The sequence below is a fragment of the Pseudophryne corroboree genome, chromosome 5 (genome assembly GCF_028390025.1).
Source record: "Pseudophryne corroboree isolate aPseCor3 chromosome 5, aPseCor3.hap2, whole genome shotgun sequence".
Taxonomy (NCBI): Eukaryota; Metazoa; Chordata; class Amphibia; order Anura; family Myobatrachidae; genus Pseudophryne; species Pseudophryne corroboree.
This window is the reverse complement of record NC_086448.1, coordinates 6,190,106-6,215,509: the sequence shown is the minus strand read 5'-3', so window position 1 is coordinate 6,215,509 and position 25,404 is coordinate 6,190,106. Positions and strand designations below refer to the sequence as shown.

The window sequence follows — 25,404 nt, the reverse complement described above, 5'->3', positions numbered from 1 at the left end:
GTACAGGAGGAGACATTCCTCACAGGGAGAGAAGTAATAGGACACGAGGATATGATAGAGACTGTCACATATATCAGGGGTATCACCACGGTACAGGGGGAGACATTCCTCACAGGGAGAGAAGTAATAGGACACGAGGACATGAGAGAGACTGTCACATATATCAGGGGTATCACCACAGTACAGGGGGAGACATTCCTCACAGGGAGAGAAGTAATAGGACACGAGGACATGAGAGAGTGTCACATATATCAGGGGTATCACCACGGTACAGGAGGAGACATTCCTCACAGGGAGAGAAGTATTAGACCACGAGGACATGAGAGAGACTGTCACATATATCAGGGGTATCACCACGGTACAGGGGGAGACATTCCTCACAGGGAGAGAGGTATTAGACCACGAGGACATGAGAGAGATTGTCATATATATCAGGGGTATCACCATGGTACAGGTGGAGACATTCCTCACAGGGAGAGAAGTAATAGGACACTAGGACATGATAGAGACTGTCACATATATCAGGGGTATCACCACTGTACAGGGGGAGACATTCCTCACAGGGAGAGAAGTAATAGACCACGAGGACATGATAGAGACTGTCACATATATCAGGGGTATCACCACGGTACAGGAGGGAGACATTCCTCACAGGGAGAGAAGTAATAGGACACGAGGACATGAGAGAGACTGTCACATATATCAGGGGTATCACCACGGTACAGGAGGAGACATTCCTCACAGGGAGAGAAGTAATAGGACACGAGGACATGAGAGAGACTGTCACATATATCAGGGGTGTCACCACGGTACAGGAGGAGACATTCCTCACAGGGAGAGAAGTATTAGACCACGAGGATATGATAGAGACTGTCACATATATCAGGGCAATCACCACGGTACAGGAGGAGACATTCCTCACAGGGAGAGAAGTAATAGGACACGAGGACATGAGAGAGACTGTCACATATATCAGGGGTATCACCACGGTACAGGAGGAGACATTCCTCACAGGGAGAGAAGTAATAGGACACGAGGACATGAGAGAGGCTGTCACATATATCAGTGGTATCACCACGGTACAGGGGGAGACATTCCTCACAGGGAGAGAAGTATTAGGACACGAGGACATGAAAGAGACAGTCACATATATCAGGGGTATCACCACGGTACAGGAGGGAGACATTCCTCACAGGGAGAGAAGTATTAGGACACGAGGACATGATAGAGACTGTCACATATATCAGGGGTATCACCACGGTACAGGGGGAGACATTCCTCACAGGGAGAGAAGTAACAGGACACGAGGACATGAGAGAGACTGTCACATATATCAGGGGTATCACCACGGTACAGGGGGAGACATTCCTCACAGGGAGAGAAGTAATAGGACACGAGGATATGATAGAGACTGTCACATATATCAGGGGTATCACCACGGTACAGGGGGAGACATTCCTCACAGGGAGAGAAGTAATAGGACACGAGGACATGAGAGAGACTGTCACATATATCAGGGGTATCACCACGGTACAGGGGGAGACATTCCTCACAGGGAGAGAAGTAATAGGACACGAGGACATGAGAGAGTGTCACATATATCAGGGGTATCACCACGGTACAGGAGGAGACATTCCTCACAGGGAGAGAAGTATTAGGACACGAGGACATGAGAGAGACTGTCACATATATCAGGGGTATCACCACGGTACAGGAGGAGACATTCCTCACAGGGAGAGAAGTATTAGACCACGAGGACATGAGAGAGACTGTCACATATATCAGGGTATCACCACGGTACAGGAGGAGACATTCCTCACAGGGAGAGAAGTATTAGACCACGAGGACATGAGAGAGATTGTCATATATATCAGGGGTATCACCATGGTACAGGAGGAGACATTCCTCACAGGGAGAGAAGTAATAGGACACGAGGACATGAGAGAGGCTGTCACATATATCAGGGGTATCACCACGGTACAGGAGGAGACATTCCTCACAGGGAGAGAAGTATTAGGACACGAGGACATGAGAGAGACTGTCACATATATCAGGGGTATCACCACGGTACAGGAGGGAGACATTCCTCACAGGGAGAGAAGTAATAGGACACGAGGACATGAGAGAGACTGTCACATATATCAGGGGTATCACCACGGTACAGGAGGAGACATTCCTCACAGGGAGAGAAGTAATAGGACACGAGGACATGAGAGAGACTGTCACATATATCAGGGGTGTCACCACGGTACAGGAGGAGACATTCCTCACAGGGAGAGAAGTATTAGACCACGAGGATATGATAGAGACTGTCACATATATCAGGGGTATCACCACGGTACAGGAGGAGACATTCCTCACAGGGAGAGAAGTAATAGGACACGAGGACATGAGAGAGACTGTCACATATATCAGGGGTATCACCACGGTACAGGAGGAGACATTCCTCACAGGGAGAGAAGTAATAGGACACGAGGACATGAGAGAGGCTGTCACATATATCAGGGGTATCACCACGGTACAGGAGGAGACATTCCTCACAGGGAGAGAAGTATTAGACCACGAGGACATAAGAGAGACTGTCACATATATCCGGGGTATCACCACGGTACAGGAGGAGACATTCCTCACATAGAGAGAAGTATTAGACCACGAGGACATAAGAGAGACTGTCACATATATCAGGGGTATCACCACGGTACAGGGGGAGACATTCCTCACAGGGAGAGAAGTATTAGGACACGAGGACATGAAAGAGACAGTCACATATATCAGGGGTATCACCACGGTACAGGAGGGAGACATTCCTCACAGGGAGAGAAGTATTAGGACACGAGGACATGATAGAGACTGTCACATATATCAGGGGTATCGCCACTGTACAGGGGGAGACATTCCTCACAAGAAGAGAAGTAATAGGACACGAGGACATGATAGAGACTGTCACATATATCAGGGATATCACCACGGTACAGGAGGAGACATTCCTCACAGGGAGAGAAGTATTAGGACACGAGGACATGAGAGAGACTGTCACATATATCAGGGGTATCACCACTGTACAGGGGGAGACATTCCTCACAAGAAGAGAAGTAATAGGACACGAGGACATGATAGAGACTGTCACATATATCAGGGATATCACCACGGTACAGGAGGAGACATTCCTCACAGGGAGAGAAGTAATAGGACACGAGGACATGATAGAGACTGTCACATATATCAGGGGTATCACCACGGTACAGGAGGAGACATTCCTCACAGGGAGAGAAGTAATAGGACACGAGGACATGATAGAGACTGTCACATATATCAGGGGTATCACCACGGTACAGGGGGAGACATTCCTCACAGGGAGAGAAGTAACAGGACACGAGGACATGAGAGAGACTGTCACATATATCAGGGGTATCACCACGGTACAGGAGGAGACATTCCTCACAGGGAGAGAAGTATTAGGACATGAGGACATGAGAGAGACTGTCACATATATCAGGGGTATCACCACGGTACAGGGGGGAGACATTCCTCACAGGAAGAGAAGTAATAGGACACGAGGACATGAAAGAGACAGTCACATATATCAGGGGTATCACCACGGTACAGGAGGAGACATTCCTCACAGGGAGAGAAGTAATAGGACACGAGGATATGATAGAGACTGTCACATATATCAGGGGTATCACCACGGTACAGGGGGAGACATTCCTCAGAGGGAGAGAAGTAATAGGACACGAGGACATGAGAGAGACTGTCACATATATCAGGGGTATCACCACGGTACAGGGGGAGACATTCCTCACAGGGAGAGAAGTAATAGGACATGAGGACATGAGAGAGTGTCACATATATCAGGGGTATCACCACGGTACAGGAGGAGACATTCCTCACAGGGAGAGAAGTATTAGGACACGAGGACATGAGAGGGACTGTCACATATATCAGGGGTATCACCACGGTACAGGAGGAGACATTCCTCACAGGGAGAGAAGTAATAGGACACGAGGACATGAGAGAGACTGTCACATATATCAGGGGTGTCACCACGGTACAGGAGGAGACATTCCTCACAGGGAGAGAAGTATTAGACCACGAGGATATGATAGAGACTGTCACATATATCAGGGCAATCACCACGGTACAGGAGGAGACATTCCTCACAGGGAGAGAAGTAATAGGACACGAGGACATGAGAGAGACTGTCACATATATCAGGGGTATCACCACGGTACAGGAGGAGACATTCCTCACAGGGAGAGAAGTATTAGGACACGAGGACATGAAAGAGACAGTCACATATATCAGGGGTATCACCACGGTACAGGAGGGAGACATTCCTCACAGGGAGAGAAGTATTAGGACACGAGGACATGATAGAGACTGTCACATATATCAGGGGTATCGCCACTGTACAGGGGGAGACATTCCTCACAGGGAGAGAAGTAATAGGACAGGAGGACATGATAGAGACTGTCACATATATCAGGGATATCACCACGGTACAGGAGGAGACATTCCTCACAGGGAGAGAAGTATTAGGACACGAGGACATGAGAGAGACTGTCACATATATCGGGTATCACCACTGTACAGGGTGGAGACATTCCTCATAGGGAGAGAAGTAATAGGACACTAGGACATGAGAGAGACTGTCACATATATCAGGGATATCACCACGGTACAGGAGGAGACATTACTCACAGGGAGAGAATAGACCACGAGGACATGAGAGAGACTGTCACATATATCAGGGGTATCACCACTGTACAGGGGGAGACATTCCTCACAAGAAGAGAAGTAATAGGACACGAGGATATGATAGAGACTGTCACATATATCAGGGGTATCACCACGGTACAGGGGGAGACATTCCTCACAGGGAGAGAAGTAATAGGACACGAGGACATGAGAGAGTGTCACATATATCAGGGGTATCACCACGGTACAGGAGGAGACATTCCTCACAGGGAGAGAAGTATTAGACCATGAGGACATGAGAGAGACTGTCACATATATCAGGGGTATCACCACGGTACAGGGGGGAGATATTCCTCACAGGGAGAGAAGTATTAGACCACGAGGACATGATAGAGACTGTCACATATATCAGGGGTATCACCACGGTACAGGGGGAGACATTCCTCACAGGGTGAGAAGTAATAGGACACGAGGACATGAGAGAGACTGTTACATATATCAGGGGTATCACCACGGTACAGGAGGGAGACATTCCTCACAGGGAGAGAAGTATTAAGACACGAGGACATGAGAGAGACTGTCACATATATCGGGTATCACCACTGTACAGGGTGGAGACATTCCTCATAGGGAGAGAAGTAATAGGACACTAGGACATGAGAGAGACTGTCACATATATCAGGGATATCACCACGGTACAGGAGGAGACATTACTCACAGGGAGAGAATAGACCACGAGGACATGAGAGAGACTGTCACATATATCAGGGGTATCACCACGGTACAGGGGGAGACATTCCTCACAGGGAGAGAAGTATTAGGACACGAGGACATGAGAGAGACTGTCACATATATCAGGGGTATCACCACGGTACAGGGGGAGACATTCCTCACAGGGAGAGAAGTATTAGGACACAAGGACATGAGAGAAACTGTCACATATATCAGGGGTATCACCATGGTACAGGAGGAGACCTTCCTCACAGGGAGAGAAGTATTAGACCATGAGGACATGAGAGAGACTGTCACATATATCAGGGGTATCACCACGGTACAGGGGGGAGACATTCCTCACAGGGAGAGAAGTATTAGACCACGAGGACATGATAGAGACTGTCACATATATCAGGGGTATCACCACGGTACAGGTGGAGACATTCCTCACAGGGAGAGAAGTATTAGGACACGAGGACATGATGGAGACTGTCACATATATCAGTGGTATCACCACGGTATAGGGGGAGACATTCCTCACAGGGAGAGAAGTATTAGGAAACGAGGACATGATAGAGACTGTCACATATATCAGGGGTATCACCACGGTACAGGAGGAGACATTCCTCACAGGGAGAGAAGTAATAGGACACAAGGACATGAGAGAGACTGTCACATATATCAGGGGTATCACCACGGTACAGGAGGGAGACATTCCTCACAGGGAGAGAAGTATTAGGACACGAGGACATGAGAGAGACTGTCACATATATCAGGGGTATCACCACTGTACAGGGGGGAGACATTCCTCATAGGGAGAGAAGTAATAGGACACTAGGACATGAGAGAGACTGTCACATATATCAGGGGTATCACCACGGTACAGGAGGAGACATTCCTCACAGGGAGAGAAGTATTAGGACACGAGAGAGACTGTCACATATATCAGGGGTATCACCACGGTACAGGGGGAGACATTCCTCACAGGGAGAGAAGTAATAGGACATGAGAGAGACTGTCACATATATCAGGGGTATCACCACGGTACAGTGGGAGACATTCCTCACAGGGAGAGAAGTATTAGACCACGAGGACATGAGAGAGACTGTCACATATATCAGGAGTATCACCACGGTACAGGAGGAGACATTCCTCACAGGGAGAGAAGTAATAGGACACGAGGACATGAGAGAGACTGTCACATATATCAGGAGTATCACCACGATACAGGGGGAGACATTCCTCACAGGGAGAGAAGTATTAGACCACGAGGACATGAGAGAGACTGTCACATATATCAGTGGTATCACCACGGTATAGGGGGAGACATTCCTCACAGGGAGAGAAGTATTAGGACACGAGGACATGAGAGAGACTGTCACATATATCAGGGGTATCACCACGGTACAGGGGGAGACATTCCTCACAGGGAGAGAAGTAATAGGACATGAGAGAGACTGTCACATATATCAGGGGTATCACCACGGTACAGGAGGAGACATTCCTCACAGGGAGAGAAGTAATAGGACACGAGGACATGATAGAGACTGTCACATATATCAGGGGTATCACCACGGTACAGGAGGATACACTCCTCATAGGAAGAGAAGTATTAGACCACGAGGACATGAGAGAGACTGTCACATATATCATGGGTACCACCACGGTACAGGGGGAGACATTCCTCACAGGGAGAGAAATATTAGACCACGAGGACACGAGAGAGACTGTCACATATATCCGGAGTATCACCACGATACAGGGGGAGACATTCCTCACAGGGAGAGAAGTATTAGACCACGAGGACATGATAGAGACTGTCACATATATCAGTGGTATCACCACAGTATAGGGGGAGACATTCCTCACAGGGAGAGAGAGTATTAGGAAACGAGGACATGATAGAGACTGTCACATATATCAGGGGTATCACCACAGTACATGAGGAGACATTCCTCACAGGGAGTGAAGTAATAGGACACGAGGACATGAGAGAGACTGTCACATATGTCAGGGGTATCACCACGGTACAGGGGGAGACATTCCTCACAGGGAGAGAAGTATTAGACCACGAGGACATGCACTGAGACTGTCACATATATCAGGGGTATCACCACGGTACAAGGGGAGACATTCCTCACAGGGAGAGAAGTATTAGGACACGAGCACATTATAGAGACTGTCACATATATCAGGGGTATCACCACGGTACAGGAGGAGACATTCCTCACAGGGAGAGAAGTATTAGACCACGAGGACATGAAAGAGACTGTCACATATATCAGGGGTATCACCACGGTACAGGAGGAGACATTCCTCACAGGGAGAGAAGTAATAGACCACGAGCACATTATAGAGACTGTCACATATATCAGGGGTATCACCACGGTACAGGGGGAGACATTCCTCACAGGGAGAGAAGTATTAGGAAACGAGGACATGATAGAGACTGTCACATATATCAGGGGTATCACCACGGTACAGGAGGGAGACATTCCTCACAGGGAGAGAAGTATTAGGACACGAGGACATGAGAGAGACTGTCACATATATCAGGGGTATCACCACGGTACAGGGGGAGACATTCCTCACAGGGAGAGAAGTAATAGGACACGAGGACATGATAGAGACTGTCACATATATCAGGAGTATCACCACGGTACAGGAGGAGACATTCCTCACAGGGAGAGAAGTAATAGACCACGAGGACATATTAGAGACTGTCACATATATCAGTGGTATCACCACGGTACAGGGGTAGACATTCCTCACAGGGAGAGAAGTAATAGGACACGAGGACATGAGAGAGACTGTCACATATATCAGGGGTATAACCACGGTACAGGGGGGGAGACATTCCTCACAGGGAGAGAAGTAATAGGACACGAGGACATGAGAGAGACTGTCACATATATCAGTGGTATCACCACGGTACAGGGGGAGACGGTCCTCACAGAGAGAGAAGTAATAGGACACTAGGACATGAGAGAGACTGTCACATATATCAGGGGTATCACCACGGTACAGGGGGAGACATTCCTCACAGGGAGAGAAGTATAAGGACACGAGGACATGAGAGAGACTGTCACATATATCAGGGGTATCACCACGGTACAGGAGGGAGACATTCCTCACAGGGAGAGAAGTAATAGAACACGAGGACATGAGAGAGACTGTCACATATATCAGAGGTATCACCACGGTACAGGTGGAGACATTCCTCACAGGGAGAGAAGTAATAGGACACAATGACATGAGAGAGACTGTCACATATATCAGGGGTATCACCACGGTACAGGAGGAGACATTCCTCACAGGGAGAGAAGTATTAGGACACGAGGACATGAGAGAGGCTGTCACATATATCAGGGGTATCACCACGGTACAGGAGGAGATATTCCTCACAGGGAGAGAAGTAATAGGACACGAGGACATGGAAGAGACTGTCACATATATCAGGGGTATCACCACGGTACAGGAGGGAGACATTCCTCACAGGGAGAGAAGTAATAGGACACGAGGACATGAGAGAGACTGTCACATATATCAGGGGTATCACCACGGTACAGGAGGAGACATTCCTCACAGGGAGAGAAGTATTAGACCACGAGGACATGAAAGAGACAGTCACATATATCAGGGGTATCACCACGGTACAGAGGGGAGACATTCCTCGCAGGGAGAGAAGTAATAGGACACGAGGACATGATAGAGATTGTCACATATATCAGGGGTATCACCACGGTACAGGAGTAGACATTCCTCACAGGGAGATAAGTATTAGACCACGAGGACATGAGAGAGACTGTCACATATATCAGGGTATCACCACGGTACAGGAGGAGACATTCCTCACAGGGAGAGAAGTATTAGACCACGAGGACATGAGAGAGACTGTCACATATATCAGGGGTATCACCACGGTACAGGGGGAGACATTCCTCACAGGGAGAGAGGTATTAGACCACGAGGACATGAGAGAGATTGTCATATATATCAGGGGTATCACCATGGTACAGGAGGAGACATTCCTCACAGGGAGAGAAGTAATAGGACACGAGGACATGAGAGAGGCTGTCACATATATCAGGGGTATCACCACGGTACAGGAGGAGACATTCCTCACAGGGAGAGAAGTATTAGGACACGAGGACATGAGAGAGACTGTCACATATATCAGGGGTATCACCACGGTACAGGAGGGAGACATTCCTCACAGGGAGAGAAGTAATAGGACACGAGGACATGAGAGAGACTGTCACATATATCAGGGGTATCACCACGGTACAGGAGGAGACATTCCTCACAGGGAGAGAAGTAATAGGACACGAGGACATGAGAGAGACTGTCACATATATCAGGGGTGTCACCACGGTACAGGAGGAGACATTCCTCACAGGGAGAGAAGTATTAGACCACGAGGATATGATAGAGACTGTCACATATATCAGGGGTATCACCACGGTACAGGAGGAGACATTCCTCACAGGGAGAGAAGTAATAGGACACGAGGACATGAGAGAGACTGTCACATATATCAGGGGTATCACCACGGTACAGGAGGAGACATTCCTCACAGGGAGAGAAGTAATAGGACACGAGGACATGAGAGAGGCTGTCACATATATCAGGGGTATCACCACGGTACAGGAGGAGACATTCCTCACAGGGAGAGAAGTATTAGACCACGAGGACATAAGAGAGACTGTCACATATATCCGGGGTATCACCACGGTACAGGAGGAGACATTCCTCACATAGAGAGAAGTATTAGACCACGAGGACATAAGAGAGACTGTCACATATATCAGGGGTATCACCACGGTACAGGGGGAGACATTCCTCACAGGGAGAGAAGTATTAGGACACGAGGACATGAAAGAGACAGTCACATATATCAGGGGTATCACCACGGTACAGGAGGGAGACATTCCTCACAGGGAGAGAAGTATTAGGACACGAGGACATGATAGAGACTGTCACATATATCAGGGGTATCGCCACTGTACAGGGGGAGACATTCCTCACAAGAAGAGAAGTAATAGGACACGAGGACATGATAGAGACTGTCACATATATCAGGGATATCACCACGGTACAGGAGGAGACATTCCTCACAGGGAGAGAAGTATTAGGACACGAGGACATGAGAGAGACTGTCACATATATCAGGGGTATCACCACTGTACAGGGGGAGACATTCCTCACAAGAAGAGAAGTAATAGGACACGAGGACATGATAGAGACTGTCACATATATCAGGGATATCACCACGGTACAGGAGGAGACATTCCTCACAGGGAGAGAAGTAATAGGACACGAGGACATGATAGAGACTGTCACATATATCAGGGGTATCACCACGGTACAGGAGGAGACATTCCTCACAGGGAGAGAAGTAATAGGACACGAGGACATGATAGAGACTGTCACATATATCAGGGGTATCACCACGGTACAGGGGGAGACATTCCTCACAGGGAGAGAAGTAACAGGACACGAGGACATGAGAGAGACTGTCACATATATCAGGGGTATCACCACGGTACAGGAGGAGACATTCCTCACAGGGAGAGAAGTATTAGGACATGAGGACATGAGAGAGACTGTCACATATATCAGGGGTATCACCACGGTACAGGGGGGAGACATTCCTCACAGGAAGAGAAGTAATAGGACACGAGGACATGAAAGAGACAGTCACATATATCAGGGGTATCACCACGGTACAGGAGGAGACATTCCTCACAGGGAGAGAAGTAATAGGACACGAGGATATGATAGAGACTGTCACATATATCAGGGGTATCACCACGGTACAGGGGGAGACATTCCTCAGAGGGAGAGAAGTAATAGGACACGAGGACATGAGAGAGACTGTCACATATATCAGGGGTATCACCACGGTACAGGGGGAGACATTCCTCACAGGGAGAGAAGTAATAGGACATGAGGACATGAGAGAGTGTCACATATATCAGGGGTATCACCACGGTACAGGAGGAGACATTCCTCACAGGGAGAGAAGTATTAGGACACGAGGACATGAGAGGGACTGTCACATATATCAGGGGTATCACCACGGTACAGGAGGAGACATTCCTCACAGGGAGAGAAGTAATAGGACACGAGGACATGAGAGAGACTGTCACATATATCAGGGGTGTCACCACGGTACAGGAGGAGACATTCCTCACAGGGAGAGAAGTATTAGACCACGAGGATATGATAGAGACTGTCACATATATCAGGGCAATCACCACGGTACAGGAGGAGACATTCCTCACAGGGAGAGAAGTAATAGGACACGAGGACATGAGAGAGACTGTCACATATATCAGGGGTATCACCACGGTACAGGAGGAGACATTCCTCACAGGGAGAGAAGTATTAGGACACGAGGACATGAAAGAGACAGTCACATATATCAGGGGTATCACCACGGTACAGGAGGGAGACATTCCTCACAGGGAGAGAAGTATTAGGACACGAGGACATGATAGAGACTGTCACATATATCAGGGGTATCGCCACTGTACAGGGGGAGACATTCCTCACAGGGAGAGAAGTAATAGGACAGGAGGACATGATAGAGACTGTCACATATATCAGGGATATCACCACGGTACAGGAGGAGACATTCCTCACAGGGAGAGAAGTATTAGGACACGAGGACATGAGAGAGACTGTCACATATATCGGGTATCACCACTGTACAGGGTGGAGACATTCCTCATAGGGAGAGAAGTAATAGGACACTAGGACATGAGAGAGACTGTCACATATATCAGGGATATCACCACGGTACAGGAGGAGACATTACTCACAGGGAGAGAATAGACCACGAGGACATGAGAGAGACTGTCACATATATCAGGGGTATCACCACTGTACAGGGGGAGACATTCCTCACAAGAAGAGAAGTAATAGGACACGAGGATATGATAGAGACTGTCACATATATCAGGGGTATCACCACGGTACAGGGGGAGACATTCCTCACAGGGAGAGAAGTAATAGGACACGAGGACATGAGAGAGTGTCACATATATCAGGGGTATCACCACGGTACAGGAGGAGACATTCCTCACAGGGAGAGAAGTATTAGACCATGAGGACATGAGAGAGACTGTCACATATATCAGGGGTATCACCACGGTACAGGGGGGAGATATTCCTCACAGGGAGAGAAGTATTAGACCACGAGGACATGATAGAGACTGTCACATATATCAGGGGTATCACCACGGTACAGGGGGAGACATTCCTCACAGGGTGAGAAGTAATAGGACACGAGGACATGAGAGAGACTGTTACATATATCAGGGGTATCACCACGGTACAGGAGGGAGACATTCCTCACAGGGAGAGAAGTATTAGGACACGAGGACATGAGAGAGACTGTCACATATATCGGGTATCACCACTGTACAGGGTGGAGACATTCCTCATAGGGAGAGAAGTAATAGGACACTAGGACATGAGAGAGACTGTCACATATATCAGGGATATCACCACGGTACAGGAGGAGACATTACTCACAGGGAGAGAATAGACCACGAGGACATGAGAGAGACTGTCACATATATCAGGGGTATCACCACGGTACAGGGGGAGACATTCCTCACAGGGAGAGAAGTATTAGGACACGAGGACATGAGAGAGACTGTCACATATATCAGGGGTATCACCACGGTACAGGGGGAGACATTCCTCACAGGGAGAGAAGTATTAGGACACAAGGACATGAGAGAAACTGTCACATATATCAGGGGTATCACCATGGTACAGGAGGAGACCTTCCTCACAGGGAGAGAAGTATTAGACCATGAGGACATGAGAGAGACTGTCACATATATCAGGGGTATCACCACGGTACAGGGGGGAGACATTCCTCACAGGGAGAGAAGTATTAGACCACGAGGACATGATAGAGACTGTCACATATATCAGGGGTATCACCACGGTACAGGTGGAGACATTCCTCACAGGGAGAGAAGTATTAGGACACGAGGACATGATGGAGACTGTCACATATATCAGTGGTATCACCACGGTATAGGGGGAGACATTCCTCACAGGGAGAGAAGTATTAGGAAACGAGGACATGATAGAGACTGTCACATATATCAGGGGTATCACCACGGTACAGGAGGAGACATTCCTCACAGGGAGAGAAGTAATAGGACACAAGGACATGAGAGAGACTGTCACATATATCAGGGGTATCACCACGGTACAGGAGGGAGACATTCCTCACAGGGAGAGAAGTATTAGGACACGAGGACATGAGAGAGACTGTCACATATATCAGGGGTATCACCACTGTACAGGGGGGAGACATTCCTCATAGGGAGAGAAGTAATAGGACACTAGGACATGAGAGAGACTGTCACATATATCAGGGGTATCACCACGGTACAGGAGGAGACATTCCTCACAGGGAGAGAAGTATTAGGACACGAGAGAGACTGTCACATATATCAGGGGTATCACCACGGTACAGGGGGAGACATTCCTCACAGGGAGAGAAGTAATAGGACATGAGAGAGACTGTCACATATATCAGGGGTATCACCACGGTACAGTGGGAGACATTCCTCACAGGGAGAGAAGTATTAGACCACGAGGACATGAGAGAGACTGTCACATATATCAGGAGTATCACCACGGTACAGGAGGAGACATTCCTCACAGGGAGAGAAGTAATAGGACACGAGGACATGAGAGAGACTGTCACATATATCAGGAGTATCACCACGATACAGGGGGAGACATTCCTCACAGGGAGAGAAGTATTAGACCACGAGGACATGAGAGAGACTGTCACATATATCAGTGGTATCACCACGGTATAGGGGGAGACATTCCTCACAGGGAGAGAAGTATTAGGACACGAGGACATGAGAGAGACTGTCACATATATCAGGGGTATCACCACGGTACAGGGGGAGACATTCCTCACAGGGAGAGAAGTAATAGGACATGAGAGAGACTGTCACATATATCAGGGGTATCACCACGGTACAGGAGGAGACATTCCTCACAGGGAGAGAAGTAATAGGACACGAGGACATGATAGAGACTGTCACATATATCAGGGGTATCACCACGGTACAGGAGGATACACTCCTCATAGGAAGAGAAGTATTAGACCACGAGGACATGAGAGAGACTGTCACATATATCATGGGTACCACCACGGTACAGGGGGAGACATTCCTCACAGGGAGAGAAATATTAGACCACGAGGACACGAGAGAGACTGTCACATATATCCGGAGTATCACCACGATACAGGGGGAGACATTCCTCACAGGGAGAGAAGTATTAGACCACGAGGACATGATAGAGACTGTCACATATATCAGTGGTATCACCACAGTATAGGGGGAGACATTCCTCACAGGGAGAGAGAGTATTAGGAAACGAGGACATGATAGAGACTGTCACATATATCAGGGGTATCACCACAGTACATGAGGAGACATTCCTCACAGGGAGTGAAGTAATAGGACACGAGGACATGAGAGAGACTGTCACATATGTCAGGGGTATCACCACGGTACAGGGGGAGACATTCCTCACAGGGAGAGAAGTATTAGACCACGAGGACATGCACTGAGACTGTCACATATATCAGGGGTATCACCACGGTACAAGGGGAGACATTCCTCACAGGGAGAGAAGTATTAGGACACGAGCACATTATAGAGACTGTCACATATATCAGGGATATCACCACGGTACAGGAGGAGACATTCCTCACAGGGAGAGAAGTATTAGACCACGAGGACATGAAAGAGACTGTCACATATATCAGGGGTATCACCACGGTACAGGAGGAGACATTCCTCACAGGGAGAGAAGTAATAGACCACGAGCACATTATAGAGACTGTCACATATATCAGGGGTATCACCACGGTACAGGGGGAGACATTCCTCACAGGGAGAGAAGTATTAGGAAACGAGGACATGATAGAGACTGTCACATATATCAGGGGTATCACCACGGTACAGGAGGGAGACATTCCTCACAGGGAGAGAAGTATTAGGACACGAGGACATGAGAGAGACTGTCACATATATCAGGGGTATCACCACGGTACAGGGGGAGACATTCCTCACAGGGAGAGAAGTAATAGGACACGAGGACATGATAGAGACTGTCACATATATCAGGAGTATCACCACGGTACAGGAGGAGACATTCCTCACAGGGAGAGAAGTAATAGACCACGAGGACATATTAGAGACTGTCACATATATCAGTGGTATCACCACGGTACAGGGGTAGACATTCCTCACAGGGAGAGAAGTAATAGGACACGAGGACATGAGAGAGACTGTCACATATATCAGGGGTATAACCACGGTACAGGGGGGGAGACATTCCTCACAGGGAGAGAAGTAATAGGACACGAGGACATGAGAGAGACTGTCACATATATCAGTGGTATCACCACGGTACAGGGGGAGACGGTCCTCACAGAGAGAGAAGTAATAGGACACTAGGACATGAGAGAGACTGTCACATATATCAGGGGTATCACCACGGTACAGGGGGAGACATTCCTCACAGGGAGAGAAGTATAAGGACACGAGGACATGAGAGAGACTGTCACATATATCAGGGGTATCACCACGGTACAGGAGGGAGACATTCCTCACAGGGAGAGAAGTAATAGAACACGAGGACATGAGAGAGACTGTCACATATATCAGAGGTATCACCACGGTACAGGTGGAGACATTCCTCACAGGGAGAGAAGTAATAGGACACAATGACATGAGAGAGACTGTCACATATATCAGGGGTATCACCACGGTACAGGAGGAGACATTCCTCACAGGGAGAGAAGTATTAGGACACGAGGACATGAGAGAGGCTGTCACATATATCAGGGGTATCACCACGGTACAGGAGGAGATATTCCTCACAGGGAGAGAAGTAATAGGACACGAGGACATGGAAGAGACTGTCACATATATCAGGGGTATCACCACGGTACAGGAGGGAGACATTCCTCACAGGGAGAGAAGTAATAGGACACGAGGACATGAGAGAGACTGTCACATATATCAGGGGTATCACCACGGTACAGGAGGAGACATTCCTCACAGGGAGAGAAGTATTAGACCACGAGGACATGAAAGAGACAGTCACATATATCAGGGGTATCACCACGGTACAGAGGGGAGACATTCCTCGCAGGGAGAGAAGTAATAGGACACGAGGACATGATAGAGATTGTCACATATATCAGGGGTATCACCACGGTACAGGAGTAGACATTCCTCACAGGGAGATAAGTATTAGACCACGAGGACATGAAAGAGTCAGTCACATATATCAGGGGTATCACCACGGTACAGGGAGAGACATTCCTCACAGGAAGAGAAGTATTTTACCACGAGGACATGCACAGGTACTTGGGGGGGGCGGAGGGTCAGGGAGAATCTGAGGAAACATTGCCGCACAGAAAGGGTAGTGGACATGTGGAATAGTCTCCCATCAGAGGTGGTAGAGGATAAGATAGTAGAGCAATGTAACATGCATGGGATAGACACTAGGATTCTTACAAAGAAATAATTATCAAATAGGGTTGAAGTTACTGTAAGTATAAAAGATAAAGGGACAGACTAGATGGGCCAAGAGGTTCCTACCTGCTGTCACATTCTATGTGCCTATGTGGCTCGGACTCAATGCTGCCTTTGTGTCTTCTCCCCAGCTCTGCAATAGAGGCTCTGCAGTTTATGCTGAACCAGGGAGGCTGTGAGGAGGTGACGCTGAGTGTGGAAACTGATGGAGGCTGGGAGAACATGAAGAAGGAGGAGACACATTACTTAGGTGTAACATCACTGAGCAGGTAACTGTTATCATTTATCGTATGTCTGTCTGCCCCTAACTCCACAGTCCATATACAGTAAGGGTTCTTGAGCTGGTCACACTGGATGACCTCTGGGCAATGTGGCCAATTTACTAATGAGATAACGGTGACCTATTACTGTGGTCAGAAGATACCTGTGCATGGAGGACACTCTTGTGCGTCTTCTGATCAGATTTCGCAACATTCAGTTTATTTAGATCAGATTATGTAATGGACATCAAGGTCGTTTGTGATCAGTAAAGTGATATTCAGCCAAAGCCTCTTACGGGTGCCATAATGTCTGAGGCCAGCGATACTTTTCTGGCTCCTTGCAGCCTTCATGTGCCAGACACATCTTCCTCTTCACCCTGGGGCCTGATTCCTTCCTCTCCACCCTGAGACCTGACTCTTTTCTCTCCATCCTGAGGCCTGAATCCTTCCTCTCCACCCTGAGGCCTGACTCTTTTCTCTCCACCCTGAGGCCTGACTCTTATCTCCACCCTGAGGCCTGACTCTTTTCTCTCCACCCTGAGGCCTGACTCTTATCTCCACCCTGAGGCCTGACTCTTTTCTCTCCACCCTGAGGCCTGACTCTTATCTCCACCCTGAGGCCCGGCTCCTTCCTCTCTACCCTGAGGCCCGGCTCCTTCCTCTCTACCCTGAGGCCCGGCTCTTTCCTCTCTACCCTGAGGCATGACTCCTTCCTCTCCACCCTGAGGCCTGATTCCTTTCTCTACACCCTGAGGCTTGATTCCTTTCTCTACACCATGAGGCTTGATTCCTTTCTCTACACCATGAGGCTTGATTTCTTCCTCTCCACCCTGAGACCTGACTCCTTCCTCTCCACCCTGAGACCTGACTCCTTCCTCTCCACCCTGAGGCCTGACTCCTTCCTCTCCACCCTGAGACCTGACTCCTTTCTCTCCACCCTGATGCCTGATTCCTTTCTCTACAACCTGAGGCCTGATTCATTCCTCTCCACCCTGAGCCCTGACATCTTCCTCTCCACCCTGAGGCCCAATTCCTTTCTCGCTACCCTCAGGCATGACTCCTTCCGCTCTACCCTGATGCCTAAGCCCTTTCTCTCCACCCTGAGGCATGACTCCTTCATCTCTATCCTGAGACCTGACTCCTTCATCTCTACCCTGAGACCTGACTCCTTCATCTCTACCCTGAGACCTGACTCCTTCATCTCTACCCTGAGCCCTGACTCCTTCATCTCTACCCTGAGCCCTGACTCCTTCATCTCTATCCTGAGACCTGACTCCTTCATCTCTACCCTGAGCCCTGACTCCTTCATCTCTATCCTGAGACCTGACTCCTTCATCTCTACCCTGAGACCTGACTCCTTCATCTCTACCCTGAGACCTGACTTCTTCATCTCTACCCTGAGACCTGACTTCTTCATCTCTACCCTGAGACCTGACTTCTTCATCTCTACCCTGAGACCTGACTCCTTCATCTCTACCCTGAGACCTGACTCCTTCATCTCTACCCTGAGACCTGACTTCTTCATCTCTACCCTGAGACCTGACTCCTTCATCTCTACCCTGAGACCTGACTTCTTCATCTCTACCCTGAGACCTGACTCCTTCATCTTTACCCTGAAACCTGACTCCTTCATCTCTACCCTGAGACCTGACTCCTTCATCTCTACCCTGAGACCTGACTCCTTCATCTCTATCCTGAGACCTGACTCCTTTCTGGCCACCCTTTGGCCCTACTCCTTCATTACTACAGACCAGCTCCATCGTTGCCAGTGACTCATTACTACAGACCAGCTCCAGCCCTGCCTGTGACTTATTACTACAGACCGGCTCCAGCGCTGCCTGTGCCTCATTACTACAGACCAGCTCCAGCCGTGCCTGTGACTCATTACTACAAACCGGCTCCAGCCCTGCCTGTGACTCATTACTACAGACCAGCTCCAGCCCTGCCTGTGACTCATTACTACAGACCGGCTCCATCGCTGCCTGTGAGTTATTACTACAGGCCAGCTCCATCGCTGCCTGTGAGTCATTACTACAGACCGGCTCCAGCCCTGCCTGTGACTCAGTACTACAGACCAGCTCCAGCGCTGCCTGTGACTCATTACTACAGACCGGCTCCATCGCTGCCTGTGACTCATTACTACACACCAGCTCCACTGCTGCATGTGACTCATTACTACACACCAGCTCCACTGCTGCCTGTGACTCATTACTACAGACCGGCTCCAGCGCTGCCTGTGACTCATTACTACAGACCGGCTCCAGCACTGCCTGTGACTCAATTCTACAGATCGGCTCCAGCGCTGCCTGTGACTCATTACTACACACCGGCTCCAGCCCTGCCTGTGACTCATTACTACAGACCGGCTCCAGCCCTGCCTGTGACTCATTACTACAGACCAGCTCCAGCCCTGCCTGTGACTCATTACTACAGACCGTCTCCAGCACTGCCTGTGACTCATTACTACAGACCAGCTCCAGCCCTGCCTGTGACTCATTACTACAGACCGTCTCCAGCACTGCCTGTGACTCATTACTACAGACCGGCTCCAGCCCTGCCTGTGACTCATTACTACAGACCGGCTCCAGCGCTGCCTGTGACTCATTACTACAGACCGTCTCCAGCACTGCCTGTGACTCATTACTACAGACCGGCTCCAGCCCTGCCTGTGACTCATTTCTACAGACCGGCTCCAGCCCTGCCTGTGACTCATTACTACAGACCGGCTCCAGCCCTGCCTGTGACTCATTACTACAGACCAGCTCCAGACCAGCTCCAGCCCTGCCTGTGACTCATTACTACAGACCGGCTCCAGCCCTGCCTGTGACTCATTACTACAGACCGGCTCCAGCCCTGCCTGTGACTCATTACTACAGACCGGCTCCAGCGCTGCCTCTGACTCATTAATACAGATCGGCTCCAGCCCTGCCTGTGACTCATTACTACAGACCGGCTCCAGCCCTGCCTGTGACTCATTACTACAGACCGGCTCCAGCCCTGCCTGTGACTCATTACTACACACCAGCTCCACTGCTGCATGTGACTCATTACTACACACCAGCTCCACTGCTGCCTGTGACTCATTACTACAGACCGGCTCCAGCCCTGCCTGTGACTCATTACTACACACCAGCTCCACTGCTGCCTGTGACTCATTACTACAGACCGGCTCCAGCCCTGCCTGTGACTCATTACTACACACCAGCTCCACTGCTGCATGTGACTCATTACTACACACCAGCTCCACTGCTGCCTGTGACTCATTACTACAGACCGGCTCCAGTCCTGCCTGTGACTCATTACTACAGACCAGCTCCAGCGCTGCCTGTGACTCATTACTACAGACGGGCTCCATTGCTGCCTGTGACTCATTACTACACCCCAGTTCCATCCCTGCCTGTGACTCATTACTACAGACCAGCTCCAGCCCTGCCTGTGACTCATTACTACAGACCGGCTCCATCGCTGCCTGTGACTCATTACTACAGACCAGCTCCAGCCGTGCCTGTGACTCATTACTACAGACCAGCTCCAGCCCTGCCTGTGACTCATTACTACAGACCGGCTCCATCGCTGCCTGTGAGTTATTACTACAGGCCAGCTCCATCGCTGCCTGTGAGTCATTACTACAGACCAGCTCCAGCCCTGCCTGTGACTCAGTACTACAGACCAGCTCAAGCCCTGCCTGTGACTCATTACTACAGACCGGCTCCATCGCTGCCTGTGACTCATTACTACAGACCGGCTCCAGCCCTGCTGTGACTCATTACTAAAGACCGGCTCCAGCCCTGCCTGTGACTCATTACTACAGACCGGCTCCATCGTTGCCTGTGACTCATTACTACACACCAGCTCCACTGCTGCATGTGACTCATTACTACACACCAGCTCCACTGCTGCCTGTGACTCATTACTACAGACCGGCTCCAGTCCTGCCTGTGACTCATTACTACAGACCGGCTCCAGCCCTGCCTGTGACTCATTACTACAGACCGTATCCAGCACTGCCTGTGACTCATTACTACAGACCGGCTCCAGCCCTGCCTGTGACTCATTACTACAGACCGGCTCCAGCCCTGCCTGTGACTCATTACTACAGACCAGCTCCAGCCCTGCCTGTGACTCATTACTACAGACCGGCTCCATCGCTGCCTGTGAGTTATTACTACAGGCCGGCTCCATCGCTGCCTGTGAGTCATTACTACAGACCAGCTCCAGCCCTGCCTGTGACTCAGTACTACAGACCTGCTCAAGCGCTGCCTGTGACTCATTACTACAGACCGGCTCCAGCCCTGCCTGTGACTCATTACTACAGACCGGCTCCAGCGCTGCCTGTGACTCATTACTACAGACCGGCTCCAGCCCTGCCTGTGACTCATTACTACAGACCGTATCCAGCACTGCCTGTGACTCATTACTACACACCAGCTCCACTGCTGCCTGTGACTCATTACTACAGACCGGCTCCAGCCCTGCCTGTGACTCATTACTACACACCAGCTCCACTGCTGCATGTGACTCATTACTACACACCAGCTACACTGCTGCCTGTGACTCATTACTACAGACCGGCTCCAGTCCTGCCTGTGACTCATTACTACAGACCAGCTCCAGCGCTGCCTGTGACTCATTACTACAGACGGGCTCCATCGCTGCCTGTGACTCATTACTACACACCAGCTCCATCCCTGCCTGTGACTCATTACTACAGACCGGCTCCATCGCTGCCTGTGAGTTATTACTACAGGCCAGCTCCATCGCTGCCTGTGACTCATTACTACAGACCGGCTCCATCCCTGCCTGTGACTCATTACTACAGACCGGCTCCAGCCCTGCCTATGACTCATTACTACAGACCGGCTCCAGCCCTGCCTGTGACTCATTACTACAGACCGGCTCCAGCCCTGCCTGTGACTCATTACTACAGACCGGCTCCAGCCCTGCCTGTGACTCATTACTACAGACCGGCTCCAGCCCTGCCTGTGACTCATTACTAGAGACCGGCTCCAGCCCTGCCTGTGACTCATTACTACAGACCAGCTCCAGCCCTGCCTGTGACTCATTACTACAGACCGGCTCCATCGCTGCCTGTGAGTTATTACTACAGGCCGGCTCCATCGCTGCCTGTGAGTCATTACTTCAGACCAGCTCCAGCCCTGCCTGTGACTCAGTACTACAGACCAGCTCAAGCGCTGCCTGTGACTCATTACTACAGATCGGCTCCAGCCCTGCCTGTGACTCATTACTACAGACCAGCTCCAGCGCTGCCTGTGACTCATTACTACAGACCGGCTCCAGCCCTGCCTGTGACTCATTACTACAGACCGGCTCCAGCCCTGCCTGTGACTCATTACTACAGACCGTATCCAGCACTGCCTGTGACTCATTACTACAGACCGTATCCAGCACTAGAGATGAGCGCCTGAAATTTTTCGGGTTTTGTGTTTTGGTTTTGGGTTCGGTTCCGCGGCCGTGTTTTGGGTTCGAACGCGTTTTGGCAAAACCTCACCGAATTATTTTTGTCGGATTCGGGTGTGTTTTGGATTCGGGTGTTTTTTTCCAAAAACACTAAAAAACAGCTTAAATCATAGAATTTGGGGGTCATTTTGATCCCAAAGTATTATTAACCTCAAAAACCATAATTTACACTCATTTTCAGTCTATTCTGAATACCTCACACCTCACAATATTATTTTTAGTCCTATAATTTGCACCGAGGTCGCTGTGTGAGTAAGATAAGCGACCCTAGTGGCCGACACAAACACCGGGCCCATCTAGGAGTGGCACTGCAGTGTCACGCAGGATGTCCCTTCCAAAAAACCCTCCCCAAACAGCACATGACGCAAAGAAAAAAAGAGGCGCAATGAGGTAGCTGTGTGAGTAAGATTAGCGACCCTAGTGGCCGACACAAACACCGGGCCCATCTAGGAGTGGCACTGCAGTGTCACGCAGGATGGCCCTTCCAAAAAACCCTCCCCAAACAGCACATGACGCAAAGAAAAAAAGAGGCGCAATGAGGTAGCTGACTGTGTGAGTAAGATTAGCGACCCTAGTGGCCGACACAAACACCGGGCACATCTAGGAGTGGCACTGCAGTGTCACGCAGGATGTCCCTTCCAAAAAACCCTCCCCAAACAGCACATGACGCAAAGAAAAAAAGAGGCGCAATGAGGTAGCTGTGTGAGTAAGATTAGCGACCCTAGTGGCCGACACAAACACCGGGCCCATCTAGGAGTGGCACTGCAGTGTCACGCAGGATGTCCCTTCCAAAAAACCCTCCCCAATCAGCACATGATGCAAAGAAAAAGAAAAGAAAAAAGAGGTGCAAGATGGAATTATCCTTGGGCCCTCCCACCCACCCTTATGTTGTATAAACAAAACAGGACATGCACACTTTAACCAACCCATCATTTCAGTGACAGGGTCTGCCACACGACTGTGACTGATATGACGGGTTGGTTTGGACCCCCCCCCAAAAAAGAAGCAATTAATCTCTCCTTGCACAAACTGGCTCTACAGAGGCAAGATGTCCACCTCATCTTCACCCTCCGATATATCACCGTGTACATCCCCCTCCTCACAGATTATCAATTCGTCCCCACTGGAATCCACCATCTCAGCTCCCTGTGTACTTTGTGGAGGCAATTGCTGCTGGTCAATGTCTCCGCGGAGGAATTGATTATAATTCATTTTAATGAACATCATCTTCTCCACATTTTCTGGATGTAACCTCGTACGCCGATTGCTGACAAGGTGAGCGGCGGCACTAAACACTCTTTCGGAGTACACACTTGTGGGAGGGCAACTTAGGTAGAATAAAGCCAGTTTGTGCAAGGGCCTCCAAATTGCCTCTTTTTCCTGCCAGTATAAGTACGGACTGTGTGACGTGCCTACTTGGATGCGGTCACTCATATAATCCTCCACCATTCTATCAATGTTGAGAGAATCATATGCAGTGACAGTAGACGACATGTCCGTAATCGTTGTCAGGTCCTTCAGTCCGGACCAGATGTCAGCATCAGCAGTCGCTCCAGACTGCCCTGCATCACCGCCAGCGGGTGGGCTCGGAATTCTGAGCCTTTTCCTCGCACCCCCAGTTGCGGGAGAATGTGAAGGAGGAGATGTTGACAGGTCGCGTTCCGCTTGACTTGACAATTTTGTCACCAGCAGGTCTTTCAACCCCAGCAGACCTGTGTCTGCCGGAAAGAGAGATCCAAGGTAGGCTTTAAATCTAGGATCGAGCACGGTGGCCAAAATGTAGTGCTCTGATTTCAACAGATTGACCACCCGTGAATCCTTGTTAAGCGAATTAAGGGCTGCATCCACAAGTCCCACATGCCTAGCGGAATCGCTCCGTGTTAGCTCCTTCTTCAATGCCTCCAGCTTCTTCTGCAAAAGCCTGATGAGGGGAATGACCTGACTCAGGCTGGCAGTGTCTGAACTGACTTCACGTGTGGCAAGTTCAAAGGGCATCAGAACCTTGCACAACGTTGAAATCATTCTCCACTGCACTTGAGACAGGTGCATTCCATCTCCTATATCGTGCTCAATTGTATAGGCTTGAATGGCCTTTTGCTGCTCCTCCAACCTCTGAAGCATATAGAGGGTTGAATTCCACCTCGTTACCACTTCTTGCTTCAGATGATGGCAGGGCAGGTTCAGTAGTTTTTGGTGGTGCTCCAGTCTTCTGTACGTGGTGCCTGTACGCCGAAAGTGTCCCGCAATTTTTCTGGCCACCGACAGCATCTCTTGCACGCCCCTGTCGTTTTTTAAAAAATTCTGCACCACCAAATTCAAGGTATGTGCAAAACATGGGACGTGCTGGAATTTGCCCATATTTAATGCACACACAATATTGCTGGCGTTGTCCGATGCCACAAATCCACAGGAGAGTCCAATTGGGGTAAGCCATTCCGCGATGATCTTCCTCAGTTGCCGTAAGAGGTTTTCAGCTGTGTGCGTATTCTGGAAAGCGGTGATACAAAGCGTAGCCTGCCTAGGAAAGAGTTGGCGTTTGCGAGATGCTGCTACTGGTGCCGCCGCTGCTGTTCTTGCGGCGGGAGTCCATACATCTACCCAGTGGGCTGTCACAGTCATATAGTCCTGACCCTGCCCTGCTCCACTTGTCC

At 49.5% G+C, this 25,404-nt stretch overlaps 1 protein-coding gene across 1 annotated transcript in view; it reads left to right on the top strand.

Annotated features, from left to right (window-relative positions):
- Positions 1–25,404, top strand: part of MROH1 (maestro heat like repeat family member 1) — a 383,926-nt gene that overhangs the window by 261,724 nt on the left and 96,798 nt on the right. Inside the window, exon 13 of the mRNA XM_063924734.1 lies at positions 17,147–17,284. Coding sequence (XP_063780804.1) covers positions 17,147–17,284 — 138 coding nt within the window. The remainder of the gene's footprint in view (positions 1–17,146; positions 17,285–25,404) is intronic.